Source organism: Cynocephalus volans, chromosome 10, assembly GCF_027409185.1.
Source record: "Cynocephalus volans isolate mCynVol1 chromosome 10, mCynVol1.pri, whole genome shotgun sequence".
Classification (NCBI taxonomy): domain Eukaryota; kingdom Metazoa; phylum Chordata; class Mammalia; order Dermoptera; family Cynocephalidae; genus Cynocephalus; species Cynocephalus volans.
This window is the reverse complement of record NC_084469.1, coordinates 98,783,147-98,802,219: the sequence shown is the minus strand read 5'-3', so window position 1 is coordinate 98,802,219 and position 19,073 is coordinate 98,783,147. Positions and strand designations below refer to the sequence as shown.

Below are 19,073 nucleotides of genomic sequence, written 5' to 3'. Positions count from 1 at the left end.
CCTACATAAGTCTGTTCTAGAACATTCTGTGTTTTATTAAGTGAGATAACTTATATACTGTAATATGCAGCCAACTGTTCCTCTGTTATTAAATCAGTTGATTCCTTCGGGAAGCTTTCCATGCACCCGGTATGTGTGGGGGCCTCTGCTGTATACTCCCATGTCATGTTGCCTCATTTATTAAGAGTGTCACTTTCAATCACTTAATTACTTATTTGTAACTATTTGTGTTACGGCTTTCCTGCTGGGTTGCAGACTCCACAAGTGGACACCCACTGTCTCTTTTACTAAAACTATATCCTTATTGATTAGCATCATGCCTGGTTTTGAGTAGGTGCCCAATAAATATTAGTGGCTGAATTATTAAACTGGAGGCCCCATCCTAATTCCTTTTCATAATTCTTCTGTAAAATACATTTGAGACTTCTTAGTAGGGAATTAGAATGGGCTACAGAAGCATCAGGGAAAGACCCACCTTGAGGGTGATTTCAGGAAGGCAGCTGAGTTCAGGGTGTGTTTTCTCCTGTATCTCATTTAACAACGACTTTTCTTTTCCAGAGGATGGTAGGAAGGGGACACCGTCACAAGTGCACATTTGGGTAAGTGGGGTAGAGCTGGGGTTTGGAAAATAGTTGGTCTGTCTTACCATGTTATTCTCTTGTTCAAACACTGCAATAGCTCCCTATAAATATAGGATAGAGTAATTGTCATTCAGGGGTGACTTTGTTCTTTCTCCTGGGGTCATCTGGCAATGTCTGGGGACACTTGGTTGTTACAACTTGGTAGGGGGAGATGTACTACTGGCATCCAGTAGACAGAGATGAAGGATACTATTTAACATGTTATGATGCCCAGGACAGACTTCCACAATCAAGAAATATCCAGTCCCAGATGTCAGTAGAGACGGAGAAACTTTGAGATAGGGTGACATTTAAAGACCTGCACCTCAGCTGTCATTTAAAGACCTGCACCAAGTATCTAGAACCTCATTCCCACCTCCACCTACAGCTCCTTAATAGATACTGTTGCCTCGTGGGCTCACCTCACCACACTTATGTGTATTCCTCCTTTCTTAAGATTTAGTGAGAGTCTACCTAACTAGCTTTATATCTTTAAAAGGAAAATCTGAAGAAAAATGGAAGCAGAAAGGACTTTGCAAAAGAGGCTACCAAACTACTTCAGCAAGTGGAATTGACCATTTGGAATCAAAGTTTTGCTTCTCCAGGAAAGGGTGAAAATTCTATATTTGATATAGGTAAGAGAATGCTGAGTAGACTCCTGTGACCACCATAAAGGGATCTGACTTCTGGCATAGCCATGGCCCATTCGTGATGGTGTCTCTTAGCTTCCACAATTACAGGCTTTCCAAATGAATGTTCTCCATGAATAGGGCTCTGCTTTCGAAATATAAATTCAAGGTACAAGGGAATAAACCAGCTCTCTTCTCCTCTCCAGGTTCCCTTGGTATGATGAAAAGTACTTAAAGCATATCCATGGGGGGTGGTCAGTTAACCCAGTTGGTTAGAGAGTGGTGTTAATAATACCAAGGTCCAGGATTCAACCCCTATACTGGTCAGCTGCCTGCCAACCTCCCCCCACAAAAGAACATATCCCCCATGCCACCATGGCAAGGAGATATGACAAGATCAAAGTGTTTTCCTATTGTACTCTCAGAGAGTTATTACAACACAGAATACTTTACCTCTGGTTACCAAAATCTGTGTAGGTTTTTTCTCTACACTGCCCAAGCAACTCTCCAGTGGACACAAACTGGGTGTCCTGTAATTCAATTCTGACACTGTCTACCTGGAGATGGTGTCAGATCCCACAGGTTGAGGGCTCAGTCACACAAGACTGCCCACCCCCACTTCAGATGCCAACCACAAGCCCCAGGATGTAAACTGTACTTCGGACCGTCCAGCTATTAGAGTTCCCACGAACCCGTCCTTGGATTCAATTAATCTGCAGAACTTGGTGAAGCACGTTACTCATATTTAACCTTTTATTATAAATGAACAGATGAACAGCCAGATGATAGAAATATATAGGGCACGGTATGGGAGAAGGGGTGGGGAGATTCCACGTCCTCTCAGGGCATGCCACCCTCCAGGAAGCTACATGTTCAGCTGTCTGGAAGCTCTCTAAACCCTGTCCCTTTAGACTTTTATAAGGGCTTCATTGTGTAGGCATAATTGATCACATTATTGGCCATTGGTATCACCTCAACCTTCAGCCCCTTCCTCCTTCCTGGGGGGTGGGACTAAAAGTTCCAGCCCTCTGTTTATATGTTGGGTTTCTCTGGCAATCAGCTCCCATCCTGGGGCTGTCCAGGATCCCGCCAAGGGTCACATCATCAGAACAAGAGATGCTCCTAATACCCAGGAGATTCTAATACCCAGGGATTTAGGAGCTCAGCCACATGCCCTCATCACTCAGGAAGTGACAAAGATCTTAGGAGCTTCATGTCAGAAACCAGAGTCGCAGAGCAAATATCAGAACAAAAGATTCTTATAGTGTCACTATTGCTCAGGAAATTACAAGGGTTTGAGTTCTATGTTAGGAACTGTGGCGGGAGACCAAGTATATATTTTTATTATATCACAATATCACAGCCACCATGGTTAGATCAGAAATACCTCTCAGCCCCAGTGACATTTGGCCCTAGAAAAATCTAAACCTGGTGGAGATATTTGTTTCCTGGTTCAGACTCTCATTTTCCCAGGGAAAGGTCTTCACTGGGATCCCATGTCCTTTCACCCCAGTAAACTTCCGTGGGGACTCTCCATCCACCTCAGGGTTTCTAACAACTTTAAACCTCAAAAGGAAAGAAGGGAAATAGCCCCAGCTCTCTCCACACTTGCTTTTTATTTCAAGAGTCCACTTAGCCTCTGTATCTGTTAATCATTAAAAAAAACCACCACCACTTTTGGCTTTATTATTTCTATCATTCTGTTTTCTTTTTTATTGATTTCTGCCTTTTATTATTTCCTTCCTTCTACTTTCTTTGTATTTATTTTGATTTGTATCTTCTAACTTCTTGACTTGATAGCTTTAATTATTGATTTTAAACCACCCTCTCTTTCTATTACAAACATTTAAAGCTGAAATTTAGCAATAAATTAGAGCTATACATTTTTCTCTAAGCATTGCTTTGGCTGCATCCTGCAAATTTTTATATGTTGGGGTTTCATTATCACTGAGTTCGAAATACTTAAAAGTTTTCTGTGTGATTTATCACTTGACTTACTGGTTATTTAGAAATGTGTTGCTTAATTACCAAATATTTGAGGCTTTTCTAGGTATCTTCTTGTTAATGACTTCTTATATAATTTTATTGTGGGTTTTTCATCAAGAAAAAATGCTGAACTTTGTTCAATGCTTTTTCTGCATCAATTGAGATGGTCATGTGCTTTTTATCTTTTATTCTGTTAATGTGATGTATCTTATTGTTTGATCTGCATATGTTAAACCAGCCTTGCCTGCCAGGGATGAATCGTATTTGGCTATGATACACAATCTTTTTGATATGTTGCTGTCCAAGAGCATATCCTAAAAGATTTCAATCCTTTTGAATTTATTGAGATTTGTTTTATAGTCTATCTTGATAAATGTTTCATATGAACTTATCATCTGTATTAAGATACAGGACCTGGCGGTATAACAAAGACCATAATAACAGTGGCTTAACTGTTCTTTCTTTAACAGTTTGGACGTAAGGAGTCAAGGGCTAATGTGGCAGTTCTTTTTTTTTTTTCTTCTAGTGGCTGGCCGGTATGGGGAACCAAACCCTTGACCTTGGTATTACAAGGCTACACTCTAACCAGATGACCTAACTGACCAACCCCTAATGTGGCAGTTCTAAGGCAACTCTACGCTCTGCCAACCTCAACATCCAACTTCCAGCTTGTCTTACGAGATAGTTGTTTTAGTTCCACATCCTCTTAGCAGCCAGTGGGATGGGGAATAAAGGAGGAGTAGAAACCATATGCATTCTTTTTTTTATATTAAATTTTTATTTATTATTAGCATATTCATTCTTACAAATTGTGATATTCCTTTATGCCCTTTTTATCACTTCTCAAACCCCCTCCTTTCCTCCCCCCCATCTCTAGTATCCTTAGGTGTGTTTTCTCCTTTTCAAAGTTCAACATATTGTTGTGGTCTTGTCTTTCTTTCTTTTCCTTCATTCCTTCCTTCTTCCCTCATTCCCTCCATCCCCGCCTTCCTTCCTAGCAGCCAGTTATGAGTGAGAAAATGTGGTATTTCTGTTTCTTTGTCTGGCTTCTTTCACTTAGCATAATTTTCTCCAGACTCTTCCATGTTGCTGAAAATGGCAGAATTTCATTCTTGTTTATGAATAAGTAGTATTCCATTGGGTATATATACCACGTTTTCTTTATCCAGTCATCCGTTGATGGACACTTAGGTTGGTTCCATATCTTGGCTATTGTAAACAGAGCTGCAATGAGCATGGGAGTGCAGGTCTCCCTTCAACATGATGATTTCCATTCCTATGGATATATACCCAGCAGTGCATACCATTCTCTTTAGCACACATTATTCTGATCTTCCAACAACTAGCCTTCAAATAGTTGCACAGCTCCATGTAGTTACAAGGGGGGTGGAAAATGACTTGTGTTTAGCTTAAATATAGGAGTTCTAGTCCCAAAGAAATAAAGGGTGAAAGATTATCATGAACAATAAGCAGTCTGCCATAGCCCCTAGGGCAGTTTTTCGCCTGTCCAGAGACAAATTCTATGTAACAAAGAATTTTTATAAGGGTGATCTTACATGACAACTTGTGTTTTAATGTTTATCTGATATGGAGAGAGGTCACTTAAAGAATTCCTCCCAAATGCATAAGATCTACCCTAAGTGATTATTTCCTTGGAAAACATTTAACTGCTTGGCCTCTCTTGCTTAAAAAATCAAGCGCCCCCCTCCCCCCCGCACCAGGCACTCCAGTACACATTACTATGAATTTTTTACCCTTTAAGTATCTTGTAGTAAATGCTTACCTTGCTCACCCAAGTTCCAGCTTTGGGAAGCATGGCCATATCCTTTCTTCTCTTGGGTTGTGTGACCAGTGTGTGTTGATTAAACCATTCCGAACACTCTGTTCCCACCAGCCAGAGATGTCGAGGGGACAGCCATCTGGTCTACCTTACATAGGGGAGATGGAATTACCAGTAGGGGATCTTCCAAAGAAGGGAGCTCTTCAACAAGCTTCTTAGGCATGAGCCATGAGTATAAAAGAACACCCTTTCTTAACGTTTCCAGTCTATGAAACCAAGAAGTGCACTGGGACAAGTGAAATGACTCTTCTGGAAGCTGCAAATAACACAGTCAATATCAACTGCACTGATGCTTTCAGAGGAACCACAAGAGGTACTTTGTCTACGATGAATTCTCTTGACCCCAAGTTCCAGGCATCAATATCTCATTTCTAGATTACTGAGCCAAGGGGTGGGGACTCGCAAAGTTTTCAAAGTAGAGACACTTTGAATAGTAAAATTAGAAGATATTCCTTGACCACTGACCATGCCATTTGGGGGATGAGGTTGAGCTCTCATAAGGAATGTGTACTTTGTGATACACACTGAGGTTCAAACAGGGATCCCTTGACATGCCTCCTTAACAAGGACAGGTCAGTGCATGCCCAGTATCCATGTGATGGTCTGAACAGGTAACACTCAACAGTGGCAAATGATCATTGCCTCAAGCAGCATTTCCTTTCTAAAGAGCTTTCTGGACACTCTATTCGAAGTCGTTGCCCAGTCTTTCTCTACTTACAGGTGAGCAAATTTGTTCTGTAAATGGGCTGAATGATAAATATGTTAGGCCTTTTGGGCCAGACAATCTTTGTCATATCTACTCAGCTCTGCAACTATAGCATGAAAGCAACCACGGATGATATGTAAATGAAGGCATGTGAATGTGTGCCAATAAAACTTTATTTACAATAACTGGTGGCAGGCTGAATTTAATCCTCATATCATAGTTGGCCACTCCTACTTTATCCCATCACCTTAAGTCTCTGCAAAGCACCTACACTGTATACATTTTTTCTGATTTGTTTATTTATTGTCTACGTCTTCCACTACCATGCCCGCCCACTGATGGCAGGGATTTTGTGTTGTTCACTGCTGTATCATAATGCCTAGAATGTCCAGCACACAGTAGGTGCTCAATAAATATTTGACGAATGAAAAAATAAATAAACAAGTAAGAAAATGCATGTAAGATATTTCAAGGACAAAGACCCAATTACCTTGAGAGTGCTCCATTTCCTTCAGAAAATTCCTGGCTACAGATGCATCTGCTTTCCTCACTGGGAGCTGTAGAGTGGGGAAAGGAAAGAAAAGGATCGAAAAATGAGTCAATTTTTTACAATGGAGAAAACAATAGTACAGGTGATAAGTGGCTTTGGCCAAAAATGGAATAGTGGCACATGAATAATTGAAGTTTGGGAATCACCCCGTTATCAGTGCATTTCACTTCTGTGAATTAAATTATACTTTTATGAAAAGAGAAGATGGAAGAGGAAGAAAGGGGGAGAGAGAGAGAAAGAGAAAAAGGGACAGAGAGAAAGAAAGAAAAAAAGAGATGGGAGGAGAGAGAGAGAAATAGTATGAGTGAATTAATCAAATATAATGGGTCATCCTGCGTACCTTTCCACTAAATTTTATGCACCAGAGTGAGCTTAAGATAGAAGATGGAAATGTGTGGTTTCCTTGGCCACCTTGAGTTCCACCTGCTTTTCTGAGGACAAGGGTCTTGCCTTATGACTCTGATTTTGATTCCTAATAGCTTGTATATATGTTTAGGACCCATTGATGAACATATTTTGCACATATGCCTCTTATATGTAGTGCATTATAATATGTATTACATAGGCAGAATGCTGCACCCCAAACTACACATAGTGTATTGCATGGGCAATTTACGGGATGTCCAAGGGCAGATTTGTCTATACATCATGTTTTCCTTATGATCCTCAAATAAGACACTAGTGCACCAACTCCCCAAGCTATGGATGCCTTGTAACATTGTTTTTCTCCTGATTTCTCAGGTGAAAGTGCTGTTGCACTTATCACTTACCGATCTCTTGGGGATATTCTGAGTGGATCCTTTTTTAATAATAGACGTGAGATGCAGAGAGTAAAACTGAACTCTCGTGTTGTGAGTTGCACCACTGGTTTGAAGGAAAAAGTTTACCTGTCTAAACCTGTGTTCCTGACTTTGCAACAAACTCAGGTGAGCAGAGCCCAGGGCGAGTTCTCTATGCAGTGCCTTACAGCAAGAGGGTGTATTATTAGCTTCCCGGTAGTAAACTGAATTCAACTCTGATTATTGAGAGGTAAAAGAAAAGACAAGAAATGTTAGGGCACTATCAAGTGATATTTCACCTTACACCTGTTAGAATGGCTATTATCAAAAAGTCACCAGTAAGTATCGCTGAGGATATGGAGAAAAGGGAATTCTTATACATCTGCGGTAGGAATGTAAATTCAGCTATTATGAAAAACGGTATGGAGATTCCTCAAAAAGTTAAAAGGAGAATTATCATAGAATCCATCGCTCTCACTGCTGGATATATAAGAAAAGAATTGAAATCAAGATCTCCAAAATATATCTGCACCCTCATGTTCACTGAAACCAAGACATGGAAACCACTTAAGTGTCTGTCAACAGCTGATTGGATAAATAAAACGTTGCAAATATAGTGGAATATTTTTTAGCCTTAAAAAAGAAGGAAAATTTGCCACTTATAACCATATAGGTGAGCCTGGAGGACTATTTTGCTATGTGAAATAAGCCAGACACTGGAAAAACGCATACTACATGATGTCCTTTATATGTAGAATCTAAAAAACAAACAAACAAACAACCCCTCTCCCCCAGCAAACTCACAGTAACAGAGACTAGACAAGTGTTTAGCAGAGGCTGGGAGGTGGGTAAAATAGGGAGATGTTGGTCAAAGGGTACAAACTTTAAGTTTTAAGATGAATAAGTTCTGGACCCCAAATAAACCACATGGTGACTATATTTAATAATAATATTATATTGTACACTTGAGATTTGCTAACAGAGTAGATCTCAAGTGTTCTCAACACATACACAAAAATGTAACTATGTGAGGTGCTCGATGTGTTAGGTTGATTGTGGATATAATTTCACAAGTTATACATATATCAAAACATCACATTATGAACCTTAAATATATACAAGTTTTGTGGGTGTTTTTGCCAATCATATCTCAACAAGATAAAAAAAAAATGTCGAGGCACGCAGGGACTGCCACAGTGAGAAGCTATTCTCACATGGAAAACTAAAAAGGCAGTGGAGGGGTGATAATTCTTGTGCCCAGTGGGAGCTGGAGACACGGAGGAGGGATCAACTAGCAGAAATGGAGACAGCTTGGAGACGAAAGAGAATCTGGAAGAAATCCCTGATGTCTCTCTCCTCTCTCACCCAATGATCTGTCACCAGCACCTCTCATGGGTTCTATCCATGGCAAGGAACCTGGGTGGAGCTGTGCCTAAGGGTCCATCTCTGGGGCACTGAGATGGCCAGAGAAGGGCAGAATAAATGAAGAATTAAACCCACAACAGGTGGGATGAAGTGAAACTCTTTCCCACAGTGTTTTTACAATCTGGTTTCCAACCCAGTTTGGATCGTGATTGACTTATAAAGTGAAATAACAGAACCAGGGAGACCCACTTTCACACTATTCTCTTTCCAGCCTGGTGGTGAGAGAGCAAAACATTTCTGTGTCTACTGGGAAGGATCAGAGGAGGGGGGCAGCTGGTCAACAGAGGGCTGCTTTCACGTGCACAGCAATGATTCTTATACCACATGCAAATGCTTCCACCTGTCCAGCTTTGCTGTCCTCCTGGCTCTTACTCACAAGGTACCATTATTTATTTTCTCCTCCTGTGAACTTGATTGTGTCCAGGAAGCTGTGAGGTCATCCTCTGCATATCTTAGAAAAAGACTCTAAGATAAGGAGTCAAGTGGTAGTCACTGACTTGAAAGGGGACTCCAGGAAACAGCAGTAGGGGACTGGAGACATGAAATGGGAAAAGGACAGAAGCCAATGCACAGAGCATTATCCAGCCAGTGACAAATGTGGATATCTGGAGACTATTTCCTCTAGGGGACTCTGGGAGTCAGTGTAGAGCACACATCTTGGAGTTATTCTAACTGAGGGGCAAGGGAGTTGGGGTGTTTATATGCCAAATTCTTTTAGTTGTTTGTTGAGAGCAACATCCATAGGGTGTTAATCCTCTGGCACTTTTATGGGCATGATCAGAGTGAGCTCAAGCTAAGCAGGGAATCCCTCAGACATTGGGATGTTTGGTTGTCAGCCTCAACAGTAGTAAGTTCCAAGGGAGTCTGGGATGGAGAGAATCTTCTACCCTGCAAGAGAGAGTTACAAGAGAAACTCCCAGTCAGACTGGAAGGAAGGAACTGGCTGTCACCAATGACACAACATAGCCTTCTGAATTTCTCAGAACCCAACAAACTTTAGGATAACTCATGTTTAAAAAAATTTACCAGACTTCTTCCTGTATTTCTTCTTAGCTCCAATTCATCACACATTTACAGTATGACAACAAATGGGCTGCATGCTTCATAAGCATAGCCTTATTTTATGTATTTGACAAATATTTATTGAGTGCCTACTCCATGCCAGGCACTGTTCTAGACCTTGGGAATACAACAGGGACCAAGATAGATTTTAAAAAGTCCCAGCCTTCATGAGTGCTGTACTATCCAACAGGATCACTAGCCACATGTAGCCACCGAGCACTTAAAATGTGGCTAGTGCAACTAAAGAACACACTTCTTAATTTCATTTTATTTCAGTTCATTTAAATTCAACAACTGGAGCAATGTAAAATATTTTTCGGTTCAATGCAACTTTATTGTTTGGTAGGACCATATTACTTTTATTGCTGAAGATATAGTATCTAAATTGAGATGTGCTCTAAGTGTGAAATACACACCAAATTTCAAAGGCTTAATATTAAAAAAAATTAGAATGTGAAATGTCTCACTAATAATTGTTTACATTTACACTTACTATACATCAAACTGATAATATTTTGAACCTTTTGGATTAAATAAGATATACCTGGTAAGTCGATTGTACCTGTTTTTTTTTTCCATTTGTTACTATGGCTTCCAGAAAATTTAACATTACACATGAGGCTCACACGTCCAATGTCTATTGGACACTGTTGGTCTAGTGGTTTTGGTTTTTCAACATTCCAGGGTGGTAAATGCTACTACTGCACCCATTTTGAAAATGGGAACACAAAGTTTCGGAGAGTTTAATTCACTTGTCAGGACTGAACTAGGAAGCCCGTCTGAATCTCTGTCAGGTACAGAACAGCACAGTTGGGAACTATAATGCACTCCTTTGACGGCTTACAGGAGGAGGATCCCACCCTGACTGTGATCACCTACGTGGGGCTGAGTCTCTCTCTGCTGTGCCTCTTCCTGGCAACCGTCACCTTCCTTTTCTGCCGGCCCATCCAGAACACGAGCACCTCCCTGCACCTGCAGCTCTCCATCTGTCTCTTCCTGGCCCACTTCCTCTTCCTCACGGGCATCAACAGAACTAAGCCTGAGGTAGGCAATTTAACCAAATGACCTGCTTGTCATCATCAAATCTAGCCACCTTGTTCTGAGAAAAGATGGGGAGAGAGACATTAATCAGCGGTGGTGGTGTAGGGGGAAAAAGCAAGTATTCCCATTTCAGCTCTTCTGCTGCATAACTTTGAAGAAGGTTCGTACTTTCTGAGAAGCCATTTAGCAAAGTGATTGAGAGTCAAACTGATGGTATTAGATAGTGTTACGTTAGCTGCTGTAACAAATCAGCTCCAAATTGTCAGATGCTTAGCACAGTTGCAGTTAATTTTCCCCTTATGCAGCAATGGAATATAAGCAAACAGGTTTTTACAGTGTCTACTATCTACCCTCAGACTGATCGAGGCTCTGTGGTCTTGCAAACACAGATTCCAGGGTTGTCCTGGGTTCCTTTCCATCTTAGCCAACTAGAAGGGGAAAAGAACATGGCAGAGTTCATTGGGGGAGTTTTATATGAGCTACACCAGGAAGTGGTGCATATCCCTTCCCCTCATATTGTATCGGCTAGAACTCAGTCACATGGTCACAGCTAATTGCAAGGGTGGCTGGGAAATGTAGTCTCTGGATGGGAAGCTACTTTCAAGGTGACAAATCCATATTCTGGATTTGAGGCTGAGGAAGAGGATTGCATTTTTGATGAATAGTGACTTTTCCATGCTGATCTGCACCTGAATCTAAACTCTTCGTTCTTCTTGCTGTAAAACCTTGTTGAAGTGACCTCCCCTTTTCATATATCTATTTTATTTTTTTAATTGACAATATTGTATGTAGGTATTGTGTATAACATGTTGTTTTGAAATATGTTTCTATTGTGAACTGACTAAATCAAGCTCATTAGCATATGAATTACCTCACATGCTTATCATTTTGTTGTGGTGAGAACACTTAAAATCTACTCTCTCAGCAATTTTTTTTTTTTTGGAAAGGAAGAAGTAAAACTATCTCTTTATTTGCAGCTGCAGCTGATATAATCTTTTTTTTGAGTTTGTTGATTTAAAAAATTTTTTTGAATATTCATGGGATACAAAGCTGATTGTCCCTCCTCCTGCCAATGATGTGGGGGCCAGATTCATATTGGGGACATACCCATTACCAGAGATTGCTTTTGTACCCTTCGTCCCCTTCCAATTATCCCCTAACCTCCGCCTCCCCCTCTCTCCTCAACTTCAATTTGTAGCCCCAGGAATGTTCCCTCCCTCTGTTGGACCACAGCACTACTGTGGTCGTTCTTTCCTTCCTTCCTTTCTCTCTCAGCTCCCACATATGAGTGAGCACATGCAGTATTTATCCCTCTGTACTTTGTTTGTTTCACTCAACATAAGTTTCTCCAGGTTCATCTGTGCTATTGCAAATGGGAGTATTTCATTCTTTTTTATGGCAGAGTAGTATTCCATAGTGTACATATACCACAGTTTCCTTATCCAATCATCTATTAATGGATATTTAGGTTGGTTCCATATCTTGGCTATTGTAAACAGAGCTGCAATAAACATGGGAGTTCAGGTATCTCTTCTAGATGATGATTTCCATTCCTCTGGATATATACCCAGAAGCCGGATTGCTGGATCACATGGAAGATCTATCTGTAGTTGTTTGAGAAACCTCCAAATTGTTTTCCAAAGTGGTAATACTAATTTATTACCAACAGTGCAGTAGTGTTCCCTTCTCTCCACACTCTCGCCAGCATTTGTTATTCACCATCTTTTTGATCATAGCCAGTCTAACTGGAGAGACGTGGTATCTCAATGTGGTTTTAATTTGCATTTCCTTGATGACTAGTGAAGTTGAGCATTTTTTCATGTATCTGTTGGCCATTTGTATGCCTTCCTTTGAAAAATTGCTATTCAGCTCCTTTGCCCATTTTTTAATTTGGTCATTTATTTTTTTACTGTATATTTGCTTGAGTTCTATGTATATTTTGAATATTAGTCCCTTGTCAGATGCATAGTTGGCAAAAAATTTCTCCCATTCTCTAGGTTGTCTTTTCACTCTGTTGATTGTTTCTTTTGCTGTGCAGAAGCTTTTTAGTTTTATATAGTCCCATTTGTTTTTCTTTTGCTGCTTGTGCTTTTGGGCTCATGTTCATAAAGCCTGTGTCCTGACCTAACTGCTGAAGTATTTCACCTATATTTTCCCTTAGTAATTTTACAGTTTTGGGTCTTATACCTAAGTCTTTAATCCATTTTGAGTTGATGTTAGTGTATGGTGAGAGATGCATATCTAGTTTCATTCTTCTGCATATGGATATCCAGTTTTCCCAGCACCACTTGTTGAAGAGGCAGTCTTTTCCCCAATGTAGATTTTTGTTGCCTTTGTCTAATAACAGATGGCTGTAAGCCTGAGGAATGATTTCTGTGTTCTCTATTCTACTCCATTGGTCTGAATGTCTATTTTTATACCAGTACCATGCTGTTTTGGTTACAACAGCTTTGTAGTATAATTTTAAGTCAGGCAGAGTTATGCCTCTGGCTTTGTTTTTTTGCTCATGATTGCTTTGGATAGTTGGGATCTTTTCTTTTTCCATATGAAAGGCAAGATTGTTTTTTCCATTTCTGTGAAGAATGTCATTGATATTTTGATGAGGCTTGCATTGAATCTGTAGGTCACTTTGAGTAGTATAGATATTTTCACGATGTTAATTCTTCCAATCCAAGAGCATGGAATATCTTTCCATCTTTTTGTTTCTTTTTAATTTCTTTCAGAAGTGGTTTGTAGTTCCCATTGTAGAGTTCTTTAACCTCCTTGGTTTAATTGATCCCTAGGTATCACATTTTTTTTGGTGACAATTGTAATGGGCTTACTTGCTTTATTTCTCTTTCTGTCAATTCACTATTTGAGTATATAAATGCTACTGATTTCTGGGCATTTATTTTGTATCCTGCAATGTTACTGAAGTTATTAACCAGCTCTAGGAGTTTTTTGATAGAGTCTTTAGGTTTTCCTATATATAGTATCATGTCATCTGCAAATAGGGAAAGTTTGACTTCATCTTCTCCAATCTGGATTCCCTTTATTTCTTTCTCTTGCCTGATTGCTGTAGCTAGTACCTCCAGTACCACGTTGAATAGGAGTGGTGAGAGTGGACATCCTTGTCTTGTTCCTGTCCTTAGGGGAAGGCCTTCAACTTTTCCCCATTCAGAGTAATACTGGTGGTGGGCTTGTCATAAATGGTTTTTATTGTGTTAAGATGTTTTCCTTCTACACCTAATTTGTTGAGAGTCTTTATCATGAAAGAATGTTGAATTTTGTCAAATGCTTTTTCAGCATCTATTGAGATAATCATATGGGATTTGTCCTTGAGCTTGTTGATGTGATGTATCACATTTATTGACTTTCGTATGTTGAACCATCCTGCATCCCTGGGATGAATCCCATTTGATCATTGTGTATATATTTTTTAATATGTTGCTGTGTTCTAATTGCTAATATTTTGATGAGGATTTTAGCATCTAGGTTTATCAAGGATATTGGTCTGTGATTTTCTTTTTCTTTGTTGTGTCTTTATCAGAGTTATGTTGGCCTCATAGAATGAGTTTGGGAGAATAGAGTCTGTTTCAATTGTTTGGAACAGTTTCATGAGAATTGGTATTAACTCCTCTTTAAATGTTTGATAGAATTAAGCAGTAAAGCTGTCTGGACATGGGCTTTTTTGTGTTGGAAGATTGCTAATTACCACTTCAATCTCCTTGCTTGTTATTGGTCTGCTCAGGTTTTCTATCTCTATTTGATTCAGTCTTGGCAATTTATATGTGTCTAGAAACTTATCCATATCTTCCAGATTTTCAAATTTGTTGTCATACAGTTGTTTATAATAGTCTCTAATGATTCTTTGTATTACTGTGGTGTCAGTTGTAATGTCTCCCTTTTCATTTCTGATTTTTGTTATTTGGGGCTTCTCTCTTTTTTTTGTTAATGTAGCTAATGTTGTGGCTATTTTGTTTATCTTCTCAAAAAACCAACTTTTAGTTTTGTTAATCTTTTCTACTGTTTTTTGTGTCTCTATTTCATTTAGTTCTGCTCTGACCTTAATTATTTCTTTCTGTCTACTGCCTTTAGGTTTGGATTGTTGTTGTTTTTCAAGTTTTTGGAGGCATAGCATTAGGTCATTTATTTGGAGTCTTTCCATTTTTTTGATATAAGCATTTACTGCAATAAATTTCCCTCTTAGTACTGCTTTTGCAGTATCCTGCTAGTTTTGGTATGATGTATCTTTATTCTCATTAGTTCCTAGAAATTTTGATTTCCTGTTTAATTTCTTCTTGGACCCATAGGTCATTCAGGAGCCTACTATTTATTTTCCATGTATTTGTATATCTTCCAGTGATTTGTTTATTGTTTATCTCCAGTTTTAGTCCATTGTGGTCTGAAAAGATTGTTGGAATGATTTCAATTTTTAAAAATTAGCTGAGACTAGATTTGTGACCTAATATGTGTCTATCCTGGAGAATGTAGCATGAGCTGACGAAAGGAAAGTGTATTCTTTAGCTGTTGGGTGAAATGTTCTGTATATAATTACCAAGTCCCATTGGTCTAGGATGTAGATGAAATCCTGTGTCTCTTTGTTGACTTGTTGCCTGGAAGTTCTGTCCCATACTGAGAGAGGGGTGTTCAGATCACCCACTATTAATGTATGAGGACCTATCTCCTTCTTTAGGTCTAAGAGTGTTTGCTTGATATATCTGGGCGCTCCAGTATTGGGTGCATACATGTTTATGATTGTTATGTCTTCTAGCTGGCTAGTTCCCTTTATCATTATATAATGGCCTTCTTCATCTTTTTAAATGTTTTTTGGTTTAAAGTCTATTTTGTCAGATATAAGAATAGCTACTCCTGCTCGTTTTTGGTTTCCATTTGCATGGTATATCTTTTTTCATCCCTTCACTTTTAGTCTATGAGTGTCTTTACAGGTGAGGTGGATCTCTTGAAGACAGCATATACTTGGGTCTATCTTTTTAATCCAGTCAGTTAGTCTGTGTCTTTTGAATGGGGATTTTAGTCCATTCCCATTTAGAGTAGTTATTGAGAAGTGTTGTTTAATTCCTGTCATTTAATTGCTATTTAGGTGGTTTAAATATCTTTTGATCGTTGTTTCCCCTTTATTTCTTTTCTTCAATGTGAGTTGGGGATTTAAGGTGGAATGGTTTAGCTTCTTTCTCTTTCTTGCTGGCATTTTTGTTTCAACTGTGGGTTTGCTCTTTCTTGTGTATTCATGATGGTGGTCACCATTATTCAGAATCCAGATGAATGACTCCCTTGAGAATTTCTTGCAGGGCTGGTCGTGTGGTGGTGAACTCCCCCAACTTTTGTTTGTCTGGGAAATACACTATTTCTCCCTCATTTCTGAAGGAAAGCCTTGCTGGGTAAAGAATTCTTGGCCAGAAGTTTTTTTTCTTTTAGTATTTTGAATATATTGTTCCACTTTCTTGCCTGTAGGATTTTGGTTAATTGGTCTGCTGTTAGTTTGATGGGGGTTCCCGTATAAGTGACCTGACGCTTTTCTCTTGCTGCTTGTAGAATTCTCTCTTCATCTTTGAGCTTTGAAAATTTAACTATAATATGTCTTAGGGAGGATCTTTTTGGGTTGAATCTGTTTTCAGACCTTTGAGCTTCCTGGATCTGAAGGTCTGTATCTTGCCCTACACCTGGGAAGTTTTCTGTTACTATTTCCTTGAATAGGTTTTCAATACCTTTTCCCTTCTCCTGTCCTTCAGGAATACCCACAATTTGGATGTTAGAGCACTTGAGATTGTCTGCTATCTCTCTTAGGTTTTCCTCATTATTTTAAATTCTTTTTTCCCTTTTTTTTGTCTGCCTAAGTTATTTCAAAAAGACCATCTTCAAGCTCTGAAATTCTTACTTCTGCTTGCTCTACCCTGCTGCTGAAGCTCTCAGTTGTGTTTTTTATTTTGCTTAGTGAGTCTTTCACTTCTAGAAGTTCTGCTACACTCTTTTTTATGGTATTAATCTCTTTGTAGATTTCCTCCTTCATATTCTGGATGTTTTTTCTTGTTTCTTTTTGTTCTCTAATTGAGTCTTCCTTTATTTCTTCAAGTTTTCTTAAGATCATTACTCAAAATTCTTTTTTAGACATTTCAAGGTTTCCCTAGTCCATGGAGTCTGATTTTGGGGCATTACTGTATCCTTTCAGTGGTGTCATTTCTTCTTTACTGTTTGTACTCCTAGTGTTTATTTTCGCTGATGCTTGGTCATTTGGTAGGGGGGTTGCTTCTTCTATTACACTGAAGTTTGCTGTGCAGCGGCCTTGGTTGCCACTGGGGGGTGGTGAACTGTCTTGCTTGACAGTAGGAGTGGTGGTGGTTGTGTTGAACCAGCTTGGTTCTCATTCTAGAGTGTGTTGTCTTAGAATGAGCTCCTAATGTGTGGAGTTCTGCTGGGTCATACTTGGTGGGTTGGATCCATAGGCTGGTGCTCCCCCGAGTCTGAGGCCAAATGAGGGACCACGTGGAGCCACGTGGTTCCACTGGCTGGCTAGTGCCTGAGGGCATACCTGTGCAGTGCTGGTTTGGGGCAGTGGGGTAGGGCCTGGACCTCCCCCCCGCCTGGGTCCAAGGCAGCAGTGGGGGGGCTGCATGGAGCCATGCAGTTCTACTGGTTGGCTGGCAGGCACCAGTGGGATAAATTACCTCACATATTTATCATTTTATTGTGGTGAGAACACTTAAAATCTACTCTCTTAGCAATTTTTTTAAAAAAATTTTATTTTGTCGATATACATTGTGGCTGATTATTGATCCCCATCACCAAAACCTCCCTCCCTTCTCCCTCCCCCCTCCCCCCCATAATGTCCTTTCTGTTTGCTTGTCTCTTAGCAATTTTTAAGAATACATGTTGTTATTAGCTGTAGTCACCAAGTTCTCCAAAACTATCTTGTGACTTCCCCTTTTTGAACTTCCTGTCTGAAACAGGAGACTAGTGATAGGGCACTGGTAAGGATCTAGCAAGATAAAGCATGTACAAGAGTATGGATTAATCACTTAAAGAACAATGTTAGCTTTTATCTTCATTCTGATTATGATATCATCATATCCAGGAAGAACTGGAACTAAATGTTCCCCAAGTCTTCTTTTAAATCTGAAAGACTATTATCCCACATCCAGAAGGTTTTGAAAGCACTGTTTTATTTTCCTGACAGGCAGTGTAATGCTACAGCTGAGAGTAAGTAAATTCTTTGGAAACAGTTTTGGTTAAAATTCATTTTTATTTTTTACTGGCTGTGCTACCCTGGGTAAGACTTTAAGTTCTCTGTGCCTCATTTGAAAACAGTCAGAGACTGGCAAACAACAGCCCTCAGGCCAAATCTGACCCACCATTTGTTTTTGTAAATAAAATTTTATTGAAACACAGTGACATTCACTTATTTACATACCATCTACTGCTGCTTTTATGCTACAATCACAGAGCTGAGAAGTTGCAATAAAGATTGGACCACAAAGCCTAAAATATTTATAATCCAACCCTGTAAAAAATTTGTCATAGGGTATTGTGATAATTATATGAATTAATACTGACAAAATAATTTCATCGGTGCTTACCGATAGCTAAGCGCTCAGAAAGTACTGGTCACTACCTGATAGAAATTTCAAATGATGATTTTGAAAGCTGTAAAAGTAGTATTTTGGTTAATATGGAGTTGACTTAGTCAACTATTATATCATGCTCTAAATAATGTTCCATAATGCTACCTCTAATTTATTGATTGATTGAATGTGTTTATAAAATACTGGCTGTCTGCCAGGTATTGTGTTGAACATACATTATAAGTTAGGTAAATGAACTCAGTCACTTTCCCAACAGGATTCACATCTTAGAAAGATATGATGACTTATGTGAAAATATCATTAATATGCAGGATTACAGTAAAAGGGGAGGATTACCACTGGTGTTCTTGTGAGTTTTATGGCAAGTTCTGATGGGGAAGAAATATCTCAATGGTGATCAGGTAGCTGAGTAAGAGTTAGCCAGAAGTGCCTGAGACATATTTGTTAAACATTAAAAAAGAAAGACTAATATTCCCAGACTCCTTTGCAGCTAGGTTGGAGCCGTGTGACTTATTCTGGCCAATGGAATGTAAGAGGAAGTGATGTGTATCCCGAAGGTATAAAAAAATGCCCAGCAGGATCCTTCAGTTTTATTGATAAACAAAACCACATGTTGAGGTGGTGAATCCACAAGATAGAAACAGACTGGATTCCTGACTCATCACTTGGAAGGGAGTAACCCTCAAACCAGCAGGGAACTTTGGGTATGCGATAAACCATCATGAAAGCCACTAAGATTTCAAGGTTAATTTGTTACTGCAACATAATTTAGCCTGTTTTGACTAATGGCCCAGGCAAAGGAGAATGTAAAGAGGAGAACGTCCAGGTAGAGAGAAAGCATGTACAAAGACTGCA

The 19,073-nt window shown here is 39.4% G+C and overlaps 1 protein-coding gene across 1 annotated transcript in view; it reads left to right on the top strand.

Moving 5' to 3' along the window:
- LOC134387530 (adhesion G protein-coupled receptor E4-like) overlaps positions 1 to 19,073 on the top strand; it is a 57,205-nt gene that overhangs the window by 6,647 nt on the left and 31,485 nt on the right. Inside the window, exons 5-10 of the mRNA XM_063109981.1 lie at positions 98 to 129; positions 1,120 to 1,255; positions 5,281 to 5,388; positions 7,073 to 7,257; positions 8,747 to 8,914; positions 10,447 to 10,641. Of these exons, the coding sequence (XP_062966051.1) occupies positions 98 to 129; positions 1,120 to 1,255; positions 5,281 to 5,388; positions 7,073 to 7,257; positions 8,747 to 8,914; positions 10,447 to 10,641 (824 nt within the window). The remainder of the gene's footprint in view (positions 1 to 97; positions 130 to 1,119; positions 1,256 to 5,280; positions 5,389 to 7,072; positions 7,258 to 8,746; positions 8,915 to 10,446; positions 10,642 to 19,073) is intronic.